The sequence below is a fragment of the Phyllostomus hastatus genome, unplaced genomic scaffold, assembly GCF_019186645.2.
Source record: "Phyllostomus hastatus isolate PE091 unplaced genomic scaffold, TTU_PhHast_1.1 phas_contig_159, whole genome shotgun sequence".
In the NCBI taxonomy this organism is placed as follows: domain Eukaryota; kingdom Metazoa; phylum Chordata; class Mammalia; order Chiroptera; family Phyllostomidae; genus Phyllostomus; species Phyllostomus hastatus.
Window position 1 is genome coordinate 5,807,308 of NW_025333640.1, and position 19,716 is coordinate 5,827,023.

At 51.9% G+C, this 19,716-nt stretch overlaps 1 protein-coding gene across 2 annotated transcripts in view; it reads right to left on the bottom strand.

Moving 5' to 3' along the window:
* Window positions 1-5,336: 5,336 nt before the first annotated feature.
* Window positions 5,337-19,716, bottom strand: part of SCARA5 (scavenger receptor class A member 5) — a 98,088-nt gene continuing 83,708 nt past the window's right edge. For both annotated transcript variants that reach the window (XM_045831733.1, XM_045831734.1), the window contains 2 exons: window positions 14,204-14,392; window positions 5,337-7,496 (listed from right to left, as the gene is read on the bottom strand). In XM_045831733.1, the coding sequence (XP_045687689.1) occupies window positions 7,360-7,496; window positions 14,204-14,392 (326 nt within the window). In that variant the 3' untranslated portion in view covers window positions 5,337-7,359. The remainder of the gene's footprint in view (window positions 7,497-14,203; window positions 14,393-19,716) is intronic.

Sequence of the window (19,716 nt, forward strand, 5' to 3'; positions counted from 1 at the left end):
TCATTCTCTCATTCGCCTGTAGGTGTCACCGGAGAGCCAACAGTGGCCTTACTGAAGAGGAGGGAAATCAAATACTACAGTAACCTTTTTTCCTCCCATTTACTTGACGTCTACTCTTCCTTCCTGCCTTTTAAGTTCCTGTAAGCTCCTTGGCCGATTATCCAGTAAATCTACAGAAACACAGGCTGCGGAGTGTAGTGTGGAGCTGTGCACACCACCGATTGCCAGCGGCCACACTTCTGGAGAACACCAGGACCCTAGGGAGCCTCTCATCTTATTTCAGTGTTTACCTGAATTTGATCTATGGTTTAAAAAAAAATACATTGGCATAAAGTTGTTTACGATATTCACTTACTTTCTTTTTATTCTCTACTTTGTCCTCATTTACATTCCGAAGACGTTTTGTCTTCTCTTTTCCTTCTTGATCAATTTTACTTTGTACCTGTCAATACTAGTTGTCTTTTTAAATTTTCAACTTTTGGCTTTGTTTGTCCACAGTTCCGTTCATTGTACAGACACACCACACTTTGCCTATTCATCTCCACCTCATGGTAGGTTTTTAGGTTGTTCAAAGATTTGTGTACTACCAATAAAGCAGCTATGAGCATTTGTATACAAGTCTGTGTAAATCTGTGCTTTTATTTCTCTTAGGTAACACCTAGGATTGACATTTAACTTTTTAAGAAACTGCCAGATTGTGTTCCAAAGTGATTTCATCATTTTATGTTCCCACCAGCAATGTGCGAGGGTTCCTTTGCTTCACATTCTTTCCAACACAAGGCATTGTTATTAATTTTGTTTTGAACAGTTTATTATCTCTCAAAGAGTTTTAAATGCCAAGGAAATGTTGGTTATATTTATCCATGTCTGACTATCTTGGCTGGAAGTAGAAGTATAATAATTTTCAGTTTCTATCTTTTTCATTCTATACTATTTTGAGCTCTTTCCATGTTGCTATATGTATGCATGTATATATACTTACATATGTGTATATATTTCATTGTTTTCTTTAAGTGATACTCAAAAGTATGCACTCACCACATTTTACTTACCTGTTTCTTTGATATAAATTCCTCTGACATGCATTCCAGAGTGGGATTGCTTGGTCATAGGCTTAAGCATATTTTATTTTACTAAATACTGTCCAAATGTTTACCAGAATAGTTGTATCAGCACTCACACCAGCAGGGCACAGGAGTTCCTGTCTTCCATAGTCTCAAGTACACTTGGTATTGTCCACATTTTCAGTTTTTACCCTTCTGATGTAGCTATTTGAGCTCACCAAGGTTCACCTCAGGGGTTAGCACTCTTTGAAAACTTTCTTTGTGCCATCCATCTGAGTTAGGTGTGCCTTCTCTGTGCTTTTGTGATTTCGATGCCTAACTTGGCCATTCCACTTAGCAAACTCGGTTATTGCCACTTTCATTGTCCTTCTTTCTATGAAGTTGAGGGCACCTTGAGGGCAGGGACTGTGTGCAGAGATGCTAGTATTGCTCGCTTCCCACTGCTCCTGAGATGAACACGCCTCCTACACCCCTCACACAAAGGCAGGGGAGCCTCCACCATGTGACTGTGTCCTCTCACCAGCTCCTCTAGACAGGCTACAGCTGACTAGACCAGGTAGTGAGTGGCCTGCACAGAATCTTTTAGGTGAGCCATTTGAGTGGCTCTCTTCTTTGCAATCATTTGAGGCGTGTGAACAGACGGTCTTTTGCAACCTGTTTCTCCAGCAATGGGCAGTGTGCCTGGTGGAAGGAAAGGGCTCAATAAACATTTAAATGTGTTACATCCTGTCATTGTACAAATTAAGAAAATTAAAAGCAGGTCATCATTCAGAAATGTTTCTCTATGGCAGGATGGGGTTTTTAGTACCTCCATCCCTTCGTTCCTCCTCGTCCTCCCTTCAGGAGGGGCGGGCATCGTTGAGCTGCGCACCAACATCAGGCTGAGAGGCAATCAGGAGAAATAACAGAGGTTTGTTGGTGTCGTAATGCACTCCCTGCAGGATACAAGGACTGGCTGTTGCCATGCAGGACAGAGTCTTGGCCTGTGGAGCGGGGACCCTGGGAGTTGGGCAAAGGGGTAAGGAAGGAGAGAAGAAGCAGACCTAAAAAGAGGGGGCTTCCGGATGCTCATCTAGGCTGCACTCTGTTGTCTCAAATATAGCCCGACGAGAAGAGTGCAGACAGGTTTTGCAGCCGTGTGGTCCTGTGTCGCTTAACAACAGGGATACATTCTGAGAAGTGCAACAGGAAGTGATTTCGTGGTTGCTCAAAGTGCACAGAGTGCACTCACACAGACCCCGGTGGTGCAGCCTACGACATGCCCAGACCACATGGCACAGCTATTGCTCCTCGGCTGCCTGTGGGTTGGTCCTACTGTAAGAGATGGCTGTGGGTTCACTCTGCATGTGGTGCATGGGCCATTTGAATGTAGGTAACTGGAGGCAGAGCTCTTTATTCCTGTAAGCACGTTAACAGGACTCAAGGGCTCAAATATTTTGTACTACCAGTGATCTGCTATCTCTATTTCCACTTTCCTCAGCGTTAACCTTTGAGAATCCTAGAGTCATGACTACTTGTGTTGCAAGAGTGTAGTGTTTACGATTTCTTGGTCCTAACTTCCCTGTTTAGTGTGGGATCGACACAGTCCTGAGTCTTCCCTCCAGCCTTGCAAAAGTGGGAAGATTAGAACAGAACCAGTGGTTATAAAGATTCAGGGGGTTCAGTCTTGTAAAGCCTGGAGAACCTGTCCCACAGTAAATGCCCAGGAGATGTTAGCTATTGCTTCTTCATGAGCAACTACTACTGTTTTGTATGAATGGACTTAGAGTCTCCGTGTTTGATCATTCCCATTTCCTGTTGTTGATTATTTGTAAAACCAGAGCCACCTGTGCTATTGTTGGCCCAGCAATAAAGATGGTGTTTAAAAGTTTTTTAAACGACTGAGTTATTTGTGTTTTGCATGAGTACATTAGCAAGCAGCCACGCTGCACTGTCCCCTTCACCCGTGTGTTTTCTGTTGTTGTATATTATTTTTCTTGTGCACTTAATGTTATGTGAAAACCCACGAAGAGGATAAGAGCCAGAATGTAAGCCCCAGGAGGGCAGGAACCAAAGCGGGCTGGTCCACCCTGCATCTCCTGTAGCACGATGGGCCCTTACACAGAATAGACACTCAGTAATACTCATTACACGACCATATAAACGAAAGAAGGGCAAGAATTTTGTCAAAACCACTTCCCTTTGGGGACAGGGCATGGGCTTCCACAGGGAGAGACAGGCGAGTCACTGTGTCGTTGAGACAGACCTGGGTTGGTCAGGTGCAGAAGGACAACGAGGTCTCTCCCTGAGACCCGGATGTGCTCTCGGTGGCCGCGGCCCTGGCGGACCACAGAGCCAGCACACAGTTTTCCACTTGAGAACACGAGCTGGGAGGTAAGGCAATGCCCAGTGTGTGGACGTAGGTGGAGCTGAGGGCAAGTGGGTCAGGCAGGGAGTCAGAACATTTCTACCAGCTCTTTGGGACCACAAGTCAAGTAGTTATTTGAAGAGTGCAAGATTTATATTTTGGAGACTTGTCTGTTTTAAAGCTGTGTTTTTACTTTCTTTTCTTTTTTTATGCTTATCTGAGGACAGGCTTTCACTGATCTGAGAGAGAGAGAAACAATGATGCAAGAGACAAACATTGATCGGTTGCCTCCCCTACAGGCCTGACTGGGGATCAAACCCGCAACCACGGCCCGTGCCCTGACCGAGATTAAACCTGCAGCGTTTGGTGTAGGGATGATACTCCAACCAGCTGATCCACCCGGCCAGGGCTAAAGCTGTTTATAGTTTTCTGATATCGTTTCCTTGTTGCACCTCTGTAGGTTAATTCAGCTAGTCCTAAGGAAAACCAAGCAAGCGTCTGGACCTGACCTTTGGGAGGAGTCTGAGTGGGCGGGGCTGTGAGAGAATGTGAAGGGGAGCCCCCTCCCCACAAGGAGGCACTCCTTCTGGAGCTAGTCTCTGCTGAATCCTCAGGGGGTGCCATGTGTTAACAAGGCAGACCCTTCTCTTACGGTTCTGTCTGGCCAGAAAATACCCACAGGAAGGACTTTGCTTCGGGCCTTCAGAGAGTCCCTACCAAAATTATCTTTCCTTTGTCATAACCCGAGAATTGTCCGAAATACTTGAAACATAATTTCAGACACTGGCCCACAGGTAGCACGAGACTGTGGTCCCTGAGAAAAGACAACAAGTGAGGGGAGCCCAGCCCGGCCAGGCCCTGTGTGCAAGAGTGGCCGAGGGGAGCCCAGAGTCCAGCCAGTGCAGCAAGGCGAAGAGACAGAGACCGGGGCACAAGGGGCCAGGGTGGCTGGGATTTACAGAGCACAGTATCTGAAAGTAAGGAGCTACGCAGAGAAAATTCCAGAAAGACCCCTTGAGTTGTCAGCTGAACAGCAGTCTATGTGAACCCCATGAGGCTGCCAGAAGGACAGCCGAGGAAGCAGCGTCACCAGAGCCCAGGCAGCGCGGAGACTGGTTCACGTTCCCTTCCCCGGGGTGGGAGAGGAACCCAGGGGCCAGAAGTCCTGGCAGCAGCTGCTCAGCCTTTTCTAACTGGGGATGGGGTGCTGGTGCAGAACACATCTCAGCTCCAAAATGCTGCAGGTGGAAGGGAAGGAGAGGAGAAGAGGGAAGAGAGGGGGCTTCTCTGAATGGTTGAAGGGAGAGCTAGTTAGAAAGATAAAAACAAGTGATTCATGCACTTGACATTTTATGGAAATGTTAGAATTACTGCCATAAGACAATGTGCCTGAAGAAACAAAGGGGTGCCTATGATGGAGAAAGTTCTAACACCCTTTCCACACATCACATCCATGGGCCATCCCCATGCACCGCTCAGGTACCGAGCCTGGGAGGTCCTGCCTCTCACTAGGTGCTGAGGCTCAGCGACCTCACAGACCTCGTACCTGAAGCTGGACGGTTGTCTCACGGGCAACTAGAACTCCAGTGCAAGAACATCTCTAAGTGAAACCTCCAGAGATGTGAGGAACCAGGCAAGTGTTGCTTCCTTTACTGACAGCAAAGCAATTCTCCTATAAGCTGGACCTCAGTTACTGTTCCGTTGCTTGGGACCCTCTCCGCAGGTGGCCGAGCAAGGCTTGAGACGCCGTGTCCCACCACGTCCTTGGTCTGCGCTGCTTATCGTCCTCCAGGAGCGTGAAGGCTCCTTCTCATCAGGTGTCCATTCACCATCCCCACTGAGAAACGATCCCACCGTCCAATCCTTACCAGTACGCCCCAGGCTCGCCGGGTTTTCATGAGAAAAAAAATGTGACGCGACACTTGTCAGTGACATATTTTAAGCTTTATTGAAATTCTTTCTTACAAAAGATCTGATGTCCTTTAGGCCAGGCCTAATTTCCTGTAGTCCCTGAAATGCAGGTCCATGGGGATTTCCATGTCCTCTTAAGTAGGTATGTAAACTAGTAGACTTTCATTTTAAGGTTCAAACACTGATCACCGTCATTTTTATTGGATGTAAAACAAGACCTGTGGTTTCCCAAATGAAAAGACCGAGTGAGAACGTCAGGCGGGTCTTCAGCGGCGGGGTAGTGGGGTTCTCTGCCAGAACCAGCTCGGGGATCTATTTCACCCGACGTGACATCGCTCCACCTTTGGTATTTCTTTTAACATGAACTTTGCAACGTGCTGAGCTATGCAGTAAACAGTGCCATGTGTGTATGCGCATACAGGTATCGGTGCTGGGGGAAATGCATGAGCACACGTGAGGTGTGCAAACACAGCAGCTGGTCTGAAGGAGAGTCTCTGATCGTCGGGACGTTAGTGAGTAACAAGCATATTGTGAGCAAAGAACCACCAGTAGCACATACTGATTTACTGGTCAGACAGGAACTGTCTTGGCCCCACCCCTGCAGGGTCCCAGGTGCCACTCCCCGCCCCACTCCCAGGCAGGCTGATGCTCACCTGATAGGACAGGTGGCTGTGTGTCCGAGGCCTGACCAAGAATGCATGACTCCCCCACTCGAGGTGGGTCTGTGCTCCCTCAGTACCTTGTAGCTCCCCCAGCCCTGGAACGCACAGGTGGCCCAGCTGGACTGCCCCCTGGTGTCAACAGCAGAATGTGGTCCCCCTTCACTGGGAGATGGGTGCAGATTGAGGATGTGCAGAAGACCAGGGCCCCTTCTTCCCCTGGAGATGATAAGAAACCCTCATTTCCTTCGACTCCTCTAGGGCCCATCAGGGCACATGTTCTCCTGAGCACAGGATCACACCCAAAGGGGCCTGGGAGGTTCGATATCACCACCTCCAGACAGCTCTGAGATACAGGAGCCATGGCTTTACCCCTGACTGCTGGATGACTGAGAGTGCTGGTCTCAGTTTAAGCCCGATAGCCCCACGTCACCCTCCAAACCACCTTTCCTTTTGCGTGGATGGTTGGCCTGGAAACCAGCCATGTCTGGTCTTGCACTCACACTCCATAGGGTTTGGAGTTTGTAACCCTCTGGATACACAGGTCTTGCACCAAGATCTCCTTGCTCAAGCCTAGCAAAGACACACCGAGGTTCAGGCAGAAACAATGGTCTCAGTCGTTCTCAATGTTACAACTTCTAGGCCAGGTGAATGGAGTAAGGTCCTACCTAAGCTAACATGCCTTATAGAAATGCAGCGAAGTGGATAAATACATTTAGCACCCAAGACAGTATGTAGCGCATATGGGGATCACTCAGTAAGTGTTAGTTTCACTCCCCTTCTCCAAATCCGACTGAATTCCTGCACATGACTTGCATTTCCCCCTCACTCCTACAGCTGACACTTCCCCAAACTAACAAAAGGATGCAGAGGCAGCCTAAGGAGGAGAAAAGGAATTGTTCAGTATTGTCTCTTGTTGGGAAGGGAGATGTCAAGGCTCTTGGCTGAACCGAGGTTTGGGAATTATCCGAAGCAGGAATGCTGTTATACCTCCCTCCCATCCCCTCCGTGGCATTTGTCCCAACACCGTCTCAGCATTCTTCCGTAACTAACGGGCCGAAGGGAACATGCGTATTGAGGCGGGATGCACGGCATTAGAAGGCTGGGGAAAACGGCGATCCGGCTGACCAGGACTCCACGTTCAGGAATTCTGGTGGAAGGGGAAGCAGGCAGTAGGTCCCAGAGTTACAGTTTGGAGCAGACGTCCCAGAGGAGGATGGCGACGGGCCACTGCAGCCCCGGGATGGGGACGAGGCCAGGGGGACGCTGGGCTGGACAGGGCAGAGGCGTGGTCAGGGGACCCCAAAGCAAGGCCCTCACTCCAGAAGTGCAGGAAGGAGGCTGGCCAGTAGGGTCCGGACCTTGGCCGTGTCCACTTTCACTCTCTGACGCATGTCACCCCAGCATCCTCAGCATGTCCGCAGTTTGTCACCCCCCACTTGGAGAAGGTGCAGCGGAAAATGGAGGTCTCTGTGCCTTTGCAGGCGACATCATCCATCCAAATCTGCCCCGTGCCTGTGGAGACAAGTCAATACAGCTTCTTAGCGGATACGCAGGAGAGCAGACGTAGGAGCAAAGGGAGCAGTGCTCGGTCTGTCCTCTGCCAGGCTGCCCTAGGCTGTCCTGGCGAGTCCAGTGGCTCCCACCAGCCCTCTCCACCCCACCGAGTTCAAACACCTATTTTCTAGGCTCCATTTTTTGAGGGCAGGATATCGATAATTGATAGTGGTGATGGCAGTATTTATTGACTGTTTCCTGCATCAGGCATCTTACTCATAGGATCTTCCTTCATTCTCTGTGAGATAGGTGCTGTGAGAAAGGTATTGAGATAGGTATTGAGAAACCCATTTTACAGATGAGGAAACTGAGGCACACGAAGCCACTGATGCAAGATGGCTCAGCTTGCAAGTGGCAGAGTCTGAACTCAAGCCCAAGTCTTGCCGCGTTCCAGGCCTATACTTTATAGAGAGACCCTGCATAACTTTTGAGATAAGACATGTGGTAGTCTTTGTTGACGAGTACTCAGGCAGGGCCACGTCAGAGGGACAATGTCAGACAGGTACTGGATTGGGCAGACCCAGTGCCTCATTACCAAGTATTTCAGTGCCAATATTATGTGCAATACGTAGAAGTTTAACCTAGATGGTTCCTATTCTGTGAGGCCCAAATATCGGTGCTGGAATGGCAGAGGACCCCGGAAGTTAACATTGTAACCAGACATATGTTTGTGGCAGGCAGAAGCATCCCTAACCAGAGTAATTAGTTCAGTTGCCAACACACAGGGTCCCTAAGACAACCCATTTGAGTTTTGCCTGCAGTCAGCTCTGTTTGCCCAGGTCTTAAGGGGACCAACCTACAGGTCTGAAGGTGCCCACTCAGGGGAGCCTTTACACGCCTTTTCCAAGGTTGTGCCTGAGCCTTGAGAGACATAAACTTGGCATTAAGGTCCCTCAACAGGTGTCAGGGGAATGGGGCGGCTGGGCGAGGCTCCAGGAAGGAATGGGGAGGGCTTGCCTGAGCCCAGAGGGCTGGTGGAGAGGGGAGTAGGCTGCATCAGTCACCTGGAGTGCCCACTGAGGAACCAGCAGGACCATCACCCATGGTTCTGGTGGGCTCTCTGGGCTGCTGGCCCTGCCAGGCCCTACGAGGTGGAAGCCCCTTTGGGGGTCCTTGGCAAGAACGGCTGCACTTCAGGGTTCCCGGGGGAGCAGTGTGTAGAGCTTCGCCAGCTGAAGTGTGGTCCTGGCCTGCAGCACACCCGCGGCATGGGCATCGCCCAGAGCCTGCTAGCAATGTGAGCCTCGGGGCCTGCCCTGCACCCGCTGAACCAGGAGCTACCTTTGAACCAAGTGGTTATGCATTCGAGGGTGGGAGGCACTAGCACAGCAGAAGAAGTGGGGCTTTGCAAAGTAGGACGGACCTTGACTCAAGACCCGGTCCCATCTAGGGGACCATTTCCATTTTGAAACAGGAAGGGGATTCCTGGGATGTGAGACTTTTGGCACTAAAACGGGGTAAGTTGTAGGTAAACTGCGATGGTTGGTCACTCCAGCACCCTGACTCATTAGGACTACGAACTGGCACCCAAAAGCATGGAGTTAAAGGTCATAGAATGGGTTTCCACATTACTGGCTGTGTCAAATGAGCAGGTCAAATGAGATCATAAATAGTCCCTATACTGAGATGCTAGCTCTGCCGCCACCCCCACTGTCCCCTCTCTCGGCAGCCAGAGCACCTCTCCTTTTAGAGGGCTTGTCAGCACGGACTGGTAAACCCTAAAACTGTCATTCCCTCTAGAACCAGTCACACGAACTAATACTTTTGTAGTGCGGAGCTTTGCAGCATCTGTTGTCAGCGGGACTGCAGAGGGAATTTGGGGCAGAGGTGGAGGGAGAGGCCTCCTTCCGCTGTCTTGGATGCTGTTTCTTCCCCAGAACCTCTTCCCTGGCCGCACACCCTCTGCCTCTTACACAATGAACCCTTTGAGGCCGAGCAATGATTCACAGATTAAATGCCTCCTGGAAAACACGTCGGTTTACAAATCACCCAGGGAGAGGCTGCAGGCCCAAAAGCAATGTGGGGTGAGTTACGCCCAAAACAAATAAAGAAGCAAATAAAGGGGGCTGACAAATACTGAAGAGGCCCAAGGTTAGGGGCCCAATTGTGAACAGAAGACCATGAAGCTCCGAACTCTAGCTGGCGTTTAGACAGGGAGCCCTGGCTGACACTCATGGAGCAGGAGCTGATTGAATGAGAGCGGGGTCGCTAAATCGGCAGCGCTGAGTATCTGCAGTTACTACACAGCCCAGGGGTGAGGGGCCAGTGAGCCCATAAAACACCTCTGCTCCTCCCACGTCAGAGAGGCGAAAACTCCTGTGACTCCAGGCACCGAGGCTCACGTTGGCCTCGGAACTGACTTCTCCTGTGTCGAGCAGATGCACGCAGACCTCCTGGTTACTCCGAGTGTGGCCGGAGGACCAGGAGCAGCAGCCTCACCTGGGCGCTTGTTGGAAATGCAGTCTCGGGCCCACCCAGACCTGAGTCGGAGCCTGTGGTTTAACCAGGTCTGTGTGATGCACGCAGGGGTCCAGGCCTGGGAAGCCCTGCCTGCGTCAGTGCGCGCTCCCACTCGGCTGCCCCCTTGGAGCTCCCTAATGAAGCCCCAGCAGGGGAGCAGGCTGGGCCCTCTGCTCCCCACTTTACAGGCCGGGACAATGGAGCAGCGGGCTGAAGTTCTATCTTGAGGAGGCAACATTGGGACCAGGGGCCGGGTCTTCTGACACATTGGAAGGGGATGCTGTTGGGGTGAGTCAGTGGAGATTTTATTTGCTCCTTGCCATTCATTTGTTCAACACTTACATAAGGTCCCACTCTGTGCTCAGCACTGTTCTGGGTGTTTGGTCTACGTCATTGAACAGAAAAGCTAGAATAACAGTGACACAAATCTCTCTGCTTCATGGAGCCGACATTTGAGCTTCTGTACGTTTATTTAGAGTAATATGAAAAGACAGAATAAATTACACCGAATCCTCTAGGCTTCCATGGGAGCGTCACACAGAGAGCAGCAGGATAACTACTGAACAGATGTTTAAGAGACAGGGAAACGGAGGCCCCAGAAAGATCAAGTAAGTTGTCCCATAACCATCAAGGGTAAGAGACCAACACCCAGGCCTCTGACGTCCCGCCAATCCAGTCTTCCTTCATTATTGAACCCCAGTGCACAGCACACAGCACAGACACTAAGCCAGAGGGTGGAAAACCCTGGGCCACTGCAACCCACTGCCTGCTTTTGTAAATAAAGTTTTATTGGAACACAGCCTCATCACTCAACTGCATTTTGCCAATGGTTGTTTTCACGCTACACCTGCAGAGTGGAGTTGTAAGAGCGACCGTCTGGCCCACGAAGCCTGAAATATTTACTGCTGGGCCTTTCATTGTTTGCTGAGCCTTGCACTAAGCCATCTCCCAGTGTTTGAATTTTTTCTTAGAAAAAAAGGGGCAAAAATTAGTAATGATATGATTAGAAATGAACACTTCTAAGGCACATACTCCCGCCTGCAAGTCTGTCTGCACTTGCATGCGTCCTCACTTCCTGATCATCTGTCTCACAGAAAGACGTTCTCTGCAGGCCCAAGTGCAATTCCCAGCTGTGCTAGATTCTAGTCCCGTCCGTCCCCTCCCAGACCTTGTCCCAGCCCCGCCCCTCCACCTTCTCTGTCCACATTCGCTTCCTTTCCAGCAGCTCTCGGACCAACATAAAATCAAACGTCTTCAAGTCTCTCTCACTCGGGTCTTCCCAGAGTGGCTATAATTTGATCACTGAGCCTTGTCTAGGAAAGTTGCTACGGTGCCAGACCACTGAGAGCACTGCCAGGGACTGGCAGTTTCCGGTAGAGCCCTGGGGAGGGTTCCGAGTGGGCGGGCACAGGAGCCCTTCCTCCGTGTCTTCCTCTTCCCCTCCGCTCCCTCCCTCTCACGTTTCCCCAGTACTTATGCCCCAGGCGCAGTTCCGAGGGTCGGAGCTATGAAGGTGAAGCCCACGAGATGCTCTCACACACGTCAGAGATCGGGGAGTGTGGGAGGTGCTGTGGTAGAGACGAGCACAAAAATTGCTCCGGGAGCATAGTGTCGAATGGGGTGGGGGTGGAGAGGGGGATGGAAGGGGCCTTGTGGGGGGACAACCGAGCTGACTGTAGAAGCTGAGTAGGAGCAGCCAGGAGGAGAGAAGGGAAGGGCGTTCCAGATGGAGGAGACTAGGAATGGCTCCTCGAGCACAGGGAATGTGAGCAGGTTCACATGGCTGACGGGGAGACAGGGGAGGAGGCAGATGAGGGCAGGGCCCGAGGGACCAAGCTAAGGAAACCAAACCTGGCCCTTGTAATCTTCTTTCAAAAGTAGAAGGAGTGAAGAATGGGGAGCTTAAGAAATCTGCTCCAGGTCACCAGCCAGCCAGTGGCAGACATCGGATTCTAAGTTGGGTTGACCCCTGAACCTGAGCTTCTAACCACTGTTCTACCCTGCCTGAGGTCCTAAGACAGGAGTAGGGAGAACAAAGAGGAGGGGACAGATTCCAGGGACACCGGAGAGGTAGACCCTGGGGGAATGTGTGGGACCCACAGAGATAAGGGGACCAGGCAAGGGGAAGAGGAGTGGGTGAGAGTGGCCGGAGGGAGGGGCCGTGGGCATGGGAGACCCTGTGAGGCTGAGCAGCGGGCATCCTGGGACTGAGAATTGGGGGGCAAGTAGGGGTGGGGGTGTGGTCAGAGGGGGGTCCGGACTGATGCACAGCCCTGCCTGTGCCAGAATGGGGGAGCATCCCCTCCCCTCTGCCCTCAGGGCTGCTCGGGCATGATGTCCTGGTGTGATCGCCCTGGCGACACTGTTCAGGATCTATAACTGTATCCGCCTTCACTTCTAAATGGAGCACATTGAGCTCAGAGTCTCGGTTGACTCATCTTGGCGCTGCCACACTGAGCCCAGCACCTGGACCATGGACGGTGCCTAGAAACTGCCGTGGAAAGAAGGGAGTGCAGCTGGGCTAGGAGAAAGGGCGCCGGACCAGGCTGGGCTGGGTGGGTGCCCTTCCCCTCCTCAGGCCCCCATTTCCCTCTGTGCACCCGTTCACAACACCTGGCCGGCCTGCCTGTCAAGGTCTTGAATGCTGTGTGCCGTAAGTTATCGGACAGTGATGGGGAAAAGGAATGGCACAGATCTGATCTGTGCACAGAAGCAAGGCCAGCTTCCCGCCAACTGGCCGAAGGAATCGAGTTGCAGTCTGAGAACTTCCCCAGGTGCCATCTGATACCAACATCAAGGGGGATGAAAAAGGCCACAAGGTCTCAGTTTTGGGCTAATGCCACCCATGACATTCAAGTGGCCTATTGTGGCTTCTCCAAAAGAGTTTTTGAGGGTTCCCCCCTGAAAAAGGTTTTACTTCCACTTGTTAGGAAGAAGTCCTCCTTAGACCCAAACATTGAAAAGCAAGAACTTGCTCCTACTGTTTCTGTTCCTCATGCAAACAAAAATGGCAATTTTTCTCGAAGAAAACCATCTGAAATCCAGCCCCCCAACTTTCAGTGCAAGGCGAGCACTCTGTGCCCGTGGGCTGCCCCTGTGGAGTGGGGCCGTCTGAACTCCCCGTGCACTCTGGCCTTTCAAGTGGCCAAGTGGCCGTGTGTGCGGGGCCAAGTGGCTGCTCTCCGCCAGCTGTCACAACAGATTGCACCAAGAGTCACTTTCGGTCAATGCGATTCTTGGTCTGCTCAGGCTGCTGTACGGAAGCAGCAGAGACCGGGTGGCTGGGATATCTCTCCCAACCCTAGACACTGGGAGCCCGAGACCAGGCTGCCAGTGCCACTGGGGGCTGGTGAGGGCCCCCCTTCGGGTTTAGGCTTCTCTCTGTGTCCTCACAGAAGGAGGATAAGGGGGCTCTCAGGGAGTTCCTTTCTTTAAAAATCCTCACCCGAGTTATTGACTTTAGAGAGAGGAAGAGAGAGGGAGAGAGAGAGAGAAACATTGATGTGGGAGAGAAACATCGGTCAGTTGCCTTGGGTACGCACCCTGACCGGGAGGGAACCTGCAACTTTTTGGTGTACAGGATGATGCTCCAACCAACTGAGCCACCTGGCCAGGGCTTAGGGGTCCCTTTTATAAGGGTGCCAACCCCATCATGAGGGCTCAACTTATGACCTAATCGCCTCCCAAAGGCCCTGTCTCCTGATACAATGTTGGGGATTAGGGTTTCAACATAGGAATTTGGGGCAGATACAAATATTCAGTCCATGACAGCAACTGAGGTCTCAGGGACAAGGTTCTGCACAAGAACTGCAGCAGCCCGTCGTGGGGAGGGGGAGAAAGGCAGCTGTGAGGAGTGGGGGCTCCTTGGCCAGTCTGTATGTGCCCTGGCTCCATTTCCCTCTCTGGCCTGGACGCGCGGACCCTCCTCCCAGGCTGGCCCCAGGTCCCTTTAGCCTTTCGGCACAGTGGGTTGGGCAAAGAAAGAATGTTCTGATAATCGGAACTGTCGGAGACAGGCGGGCTTGCCTGGGGGACAGTGAGCTTCCTGTCGCAGGAAGTATCTGGACTGAGGCCAGGTGGCACACGGCAGGGTTGCTGCAGAGGGGACTCAGGGTTGCTGCGGAGGGGACTTGAGCTTTGGAGAGGAGTCCCAGTGCTGGGATTCCCGGGCCCCTTCCTGTGTCCTTTCCTCTAATGCCCCTTACCTTGCCCGAACCGAGCCGTGCGGGACACCTCCTCTGCTCCTCGGAAGCCCAGCATGCGGCACACCACGTCCCCGTCCTTCTTGTCCCAGCCGTCGTCGCACACGGTGCCCCAGCGCCGGTCGTGGTACACCTCCACGCGGCCCTCATGCGGGCCCGAGCCGTTCACCAGCCGGATCACCTCCAAGCCACCTGCCAGCAACAGCCCACAGTCATCACTCCGCTCCGGATGCACAGGTGGGGGAGGGGCCCCTGGGATCTCCCCTGACTCCCCTCCACCAACCCCTCCTGGCAGGGAAGAGGGGCCTGGGGCTGCCGCCACAACCGAAATTGCGGCCAGCGCCAGTCGCGGTGTTCCCACTGCCCTTTATCAGGCTTCTTTTCTCCACCTCTTAGTTTCCTTTATGGGACTTTATTTTCTTTCCTTCTTAAATCACAGTTTACATTCAATATTACTTTGTATTCGTTTCATGTGCACAGCATAGTAGTCAGACAGCCATACACCTCACGGAGTGCTCCCCAGGTATTCCAGTCCCCACCTGGCACCATACAGAGCTGTGATTGCCTGCACCTCCCCATGACTATCCTGTAACTACCAATTTGTGCTTCTTAATCCCTCTGCCTTTCCCACCCAGTCCCTCAACCCCTCTCCCCTCTGGTGACCATCAGTCTGTTCTCTGTGTCTATGACAATAGACTTGACTTTCTTAGATCAGTTTTAGGTTCACAGCAAAGTGGACAGGAGGGTAAGGAGGTCTCCCGCACACCCCCACACATGCACAGCCTCCCCCACTTCCAACATCCCCCGCCAACGTGGCGTATTAGTTGCAGCTGATGAACCTACACTGACGCGTCACTATCACCGAGAGCCCACGTTACACAGCCTGTGCGTTTGGACAAATGCATCCACCTGTAGAGTGTCGTAGAGATTAGTTCTGCTGCCCTGAAATCCACTGTTCTCTGCCTGTGAAAATGCTGGCTCCTGGGCCCACTGAGACCTACTGGGTCAGAACCTTGGTGGCAGCAATCAGGGACCTGTTTTCTCAGAAGTGTCCCAAATGATTTCGTTGGCTGGCACCGGGAGGGGCAGGCTTCGATGCTCTGCAGTGTTCCTTTCGGCTCCAATGTTCAGGGACTCCAAGGCCAAGGAAGATGTCAAAGTTGTCTCTTTTTTTGCAGCCAGAAATCAGCTGGCCTGTGTAGGGTGGAGGTGGGGACATGGTACTGTGACCCAGTGACACGTGGGCAGCGCGATGCAGGAAAACCCCCGTACGAGCTGCTAGAGACAACTCTGCAAACCCAGTGGAGTTCTGCTCCCAATGAGCACTGCCGCCTTAGACTACTTTTTCTCTTTCCTTTTTGGCCAGATGGGCTGGGGGATTCCTGCTTCCAATGACTATGACTTGGCAAAGACCTTGGTAGGCCCCTGGGGGAGATGGCAGAATTGATCAACCGGCATCTGCCCCGCACGAGAGAGGAGAGGAGCCCGGGCTGGGCACGTGCCGGTGACATGCTGCCCGGGCTGGGGCAGCCCCAGCACATTCTGCACAGGGAACCAGAGAAGTTACCAGGAAACCACACTGTTCCTGAGACGCCGAACAAGTACAGGGCAACGGCTCGCACAGGCCTCTTGAAATGTCCAAGGCCATTTGCTCTGCCCCCGCACCTCTCACCATTCTCCCCATACAGATGTACTGAAAACAAACTCCCACCAGGTTGTCAAAAATGGCAGAAGACGAACCAGAGGACACAGCAAATCTGGAGCAGGGACACCTGGGGAGGGGCTGGAATGCAGAGGCTGGGTCTGAGACAGAGGAGCCCCCAGCGGCCGCAGTGACCTGCTAGCCCAGAGCTGGCAGCAGCCAATGAGGCCTGACCCTGGCTGGGCGCTTGGCCCTGGGGGGGGCTGGCTGAGGCTGAGATGTCAGGCTTGATTTCTCACAGGCCGGCCTCGCCTCTGTCAGCGCCCTGTCACGGTGGCCATGGGCTGACTCAGGCCAGGAGGCTTCCACAGAAGCCCTCGTATGGGGCATAAGTAGAGGAAAGTGGCGGGAGGGCTCTGTGGGTCTGAGCAGCCCGAGTGGAGTTCGGAGTGTCAAGTCGAAACAACAGGAAGAGGCTGGGTTGGGGGTGGGAGTGCTGGGCAGCCGAGACTGGCGTTCAGAGAGTCCCCTTAGCCTCTCTGCTCTGGCCAACCTGAATTCACTCCATTCGCTTCTGTTTAGTGAAATAAGGGACTGACCACCTCTCAGGGGCCTGATCCTGTTCTAGAAGCTGTGGGCACATCCAGGAACACAGTCTCTGCCTGCAGAGACTGCTTTTTTAGTGGGAAAGATGAACAATGAAGCCAAAAAAACAAAGACAAATATATTCGTATAACCCAAGTTAACCCAAATATAGCCCAAGTATCGATGAGGGCATCGATGGACACGGAAGCACAGAAAGGGAATGGACAGCGAGTAGAGGCGCCGTTTGGGATGGGGACACCTGGGCAGGGCTTTTCCTTGAACCTCCAAGAGGGGGGACACCCAGATGTTCACAGGGCAGGGCCCCTGTTGTTGGTTTTTTCCTGTTGCCCCAGATTCAGGGTCAGAGGTTCCTTGCTTCTACACAGAGAAGCAGACAGAGGAGAATTCCTTCAAATTAAAAGCTCAGACCAGACGCTGATGTAAAGAACCCAGGGAACTGTGGTCAGGGCACATGCCTGGGATGCTGGCCAGGCCCCCAGTTGGGAGACATGTGAGAGGCAACTGATCGATATTTCTCTCCCTCTCTTTCTCCCTCCCTTCCTCTCTAACAATAAATAAATAAAATCTTTAAAAAGAAGAAGAAGAACCCAGGGAATTGGCCCTTTCTAGCTGGGCTGCCTCCTTGCTTTCTCTCAGATTGAAGGGCTGGATCACCCCACTGGCGTTTCCTGGCACATCAGTGGATCTAGCGACTGCTTGGAGCTTTCCGTCCAGCTGCTGCTCCAGAGCATGGAACCCACCTCCTCATTCCCTGACCTGCTCTACCCACCCGCCCATGATGCAAGCCACTCCGGGTACCAACTACAAAGGCTTCCTCCACCCGCCTGAAGCAGTTCTGGCTCCATCCTGACCTGGGCCCTCAGTGAAGAGGGTGTAGCTGAGGCACAGATGGGGTCAGGTCACGGAGAAGAACAGACATGGTGTCTGGACTAGGAAGCCTTGCATTTCCTGGGGCTATCTCTAGTGACAACTTTCTTCAGCTTCGTTGTGGGCTACAGACGCCATCATCACTCAGTGCACGGAGCTGTTTTTAGGTACCACTCCCATAGTCTTCGGGCTTTCCTAGTCATCACAGGTGATGGAAAAGCCTTGAATTGTCCAGCTGGCAGATACTTGGAGATCACACAGATTAAAGTCTTCATGTGATACACAAGAGAACAGGCCCAGAGAGGTGACGTGTCTTGTCCAAGGTCCTCCTGCAGTTAGCAGTAGAAGAGCTGGGGCCTGGACTTGACACTTAACTCTTGGGCCAATTCTGTCTGTACCTTCTCTTTTCTCCCAGTGTCTTTAGTTCTCATGAGATCTCTGAGCTTCAGGACTTTGATCCTAGTTACACTAACCTTGAACTGTAATGCTTCTACCCCCAAGTTCACAGAAGTAGTTTGACTTCTCCTAAGAGTTACAGGAGGACCAAGATGGTAGGATGCCCTTGGGAACTGCTGAGTTTGTACTGAAAATGAATGTGTCAGGGGAAGATAAACCAGCCTTAGCTTTTGAGGAACGTGACAATATTCATTGAAGTCCAGGGTCATTCTGCTTCCTGTGCACAGATTTGGGGTGCTGAAGATGCTTTATGTGTACTCATTCTTTATAGGTCTCTTTATCAATGTATGCATTTCTTTTTCTATTACTCATTTACTTATCCATTCAGGTATACTTAGGGAATCCATGCCACATGCCAAAACTGTGCTGGGGGCTGAGGATGCATATATTTGTCCTTGAGGCATTCTAGATAAGAACACAGAATGGTGGGGCTGGTGGAGATCTCAGGGACCACCCAGTGAAAACCCTCATCTAGAAATGAGGAAACTGAAGGTTTCGAGAGAGGAAGTGACCGGCTGTTATTGGGATGCCGGGTGCCTCTCTTTCTAGACCACTGCTCTTTCTGATGCCGGCCACTTTCAGTCCTGCCTAAGCCATGCCTCAGAGTGAAGCTGGTTCAAGGTTCAACTGACGGGGCCAAGGCAGAGGCAGGCCAGCACTCCTCAGACCAAAGGGCACAGCTTGAGAGAGCTCAAGAAAAGCTTTGTCTGTAAGGGTTACATGTACATCTCTTATTTTCCCTAGGGAAGTGCTCCTTGTGGAGAGAGAGATGATGTTTTCTTTGTCCATGACCCTGCAATACTTACTATTATGCTTAGCTGACCGAAAATGCCAAGTAAATGTTTGAAGAATAGATGGGATGAAGACCAGAAGGATGCATGGATACAGGACTTTGTTAGTGGGTACAACTGGAATCCCTAGCCGAATGCCTCACAATTTCTGTATCTCTCTGGTTCCGGCCTCCATCGTGAGTGCCTGGCTGCCGAGAATGGGTACCATGCCCCTCACTGATCCTGCCAGCTCGGGCAGGAACGGTGGCGCTCCAGGAAAGACACTGTGTAATCACGGTCCACACGGTCACTGGGGGTCCTGCCCCTGGGTTACATCTATTTGTGCTGCCTTCTGCAAATCATGGTAGACTCCCTATGTATTGTTTCACCCTTATGTATGGAGCCAGCCATGGGGACACAGAAGTATATTAACCCTGCTTCTTCCCTGCATGTAACAATGCCTGAGACATTTGGCAAAAATGCCCCCACTAAGGGCCACAGGAGTGGGTCCGAGGCAGGCAGTGGGGGGTAATGAGGGAGCTGAGCCATCCGGAGGGGACCAGCTGGGGGCTGGTCAAGGCCACTGCCACTGCTCTTCTCAAGTCTGGGAGGCATTGAGACGCTCAGTCTTCCCCATTTCCTCACCAGTCACACTCACTTCCCAGGGCTGGCAAGCAGTTCAGTGACAAAGATTCTCTCCTTGACCAAACCCTAGCCTCTACCTTGGTTTATAAAGACTTGAACAAAACACTAACATAATTTTTAACAGCTCAAAGCTACATCCCTTGGTTGGCCCTAGCTTCCTTAAAGTGCCCGCCTGAGAACACTCAAGGTTATCAAAAGAATTTACTGTTGGTCCAGCCAACTCCTTAAGATAGGGCTGCACTTCCCAGCCTCCCTGGGAGGGGAGGAACCGAGCTCCAATAAGCGCCAAATGGGTTTCATAGGGACCAAGCCCCTTCCCAGTTTTTATAATTTTTAATATCCCTGATCTACTGAGCCCCCACTCACCTCCTTTACTATCCCCTCATCATCTTTTTATTTACTTTTTTAAAGATTTCATTCATTCACCTTTAGAGAGGAGAATGGAGGGAAAAGAGAGGGAGAGAAACACCAATGTGTGGTTGCCTCCCACATACCCCCTACTAGGGACCCTGCCCACAACCCAGGCATGT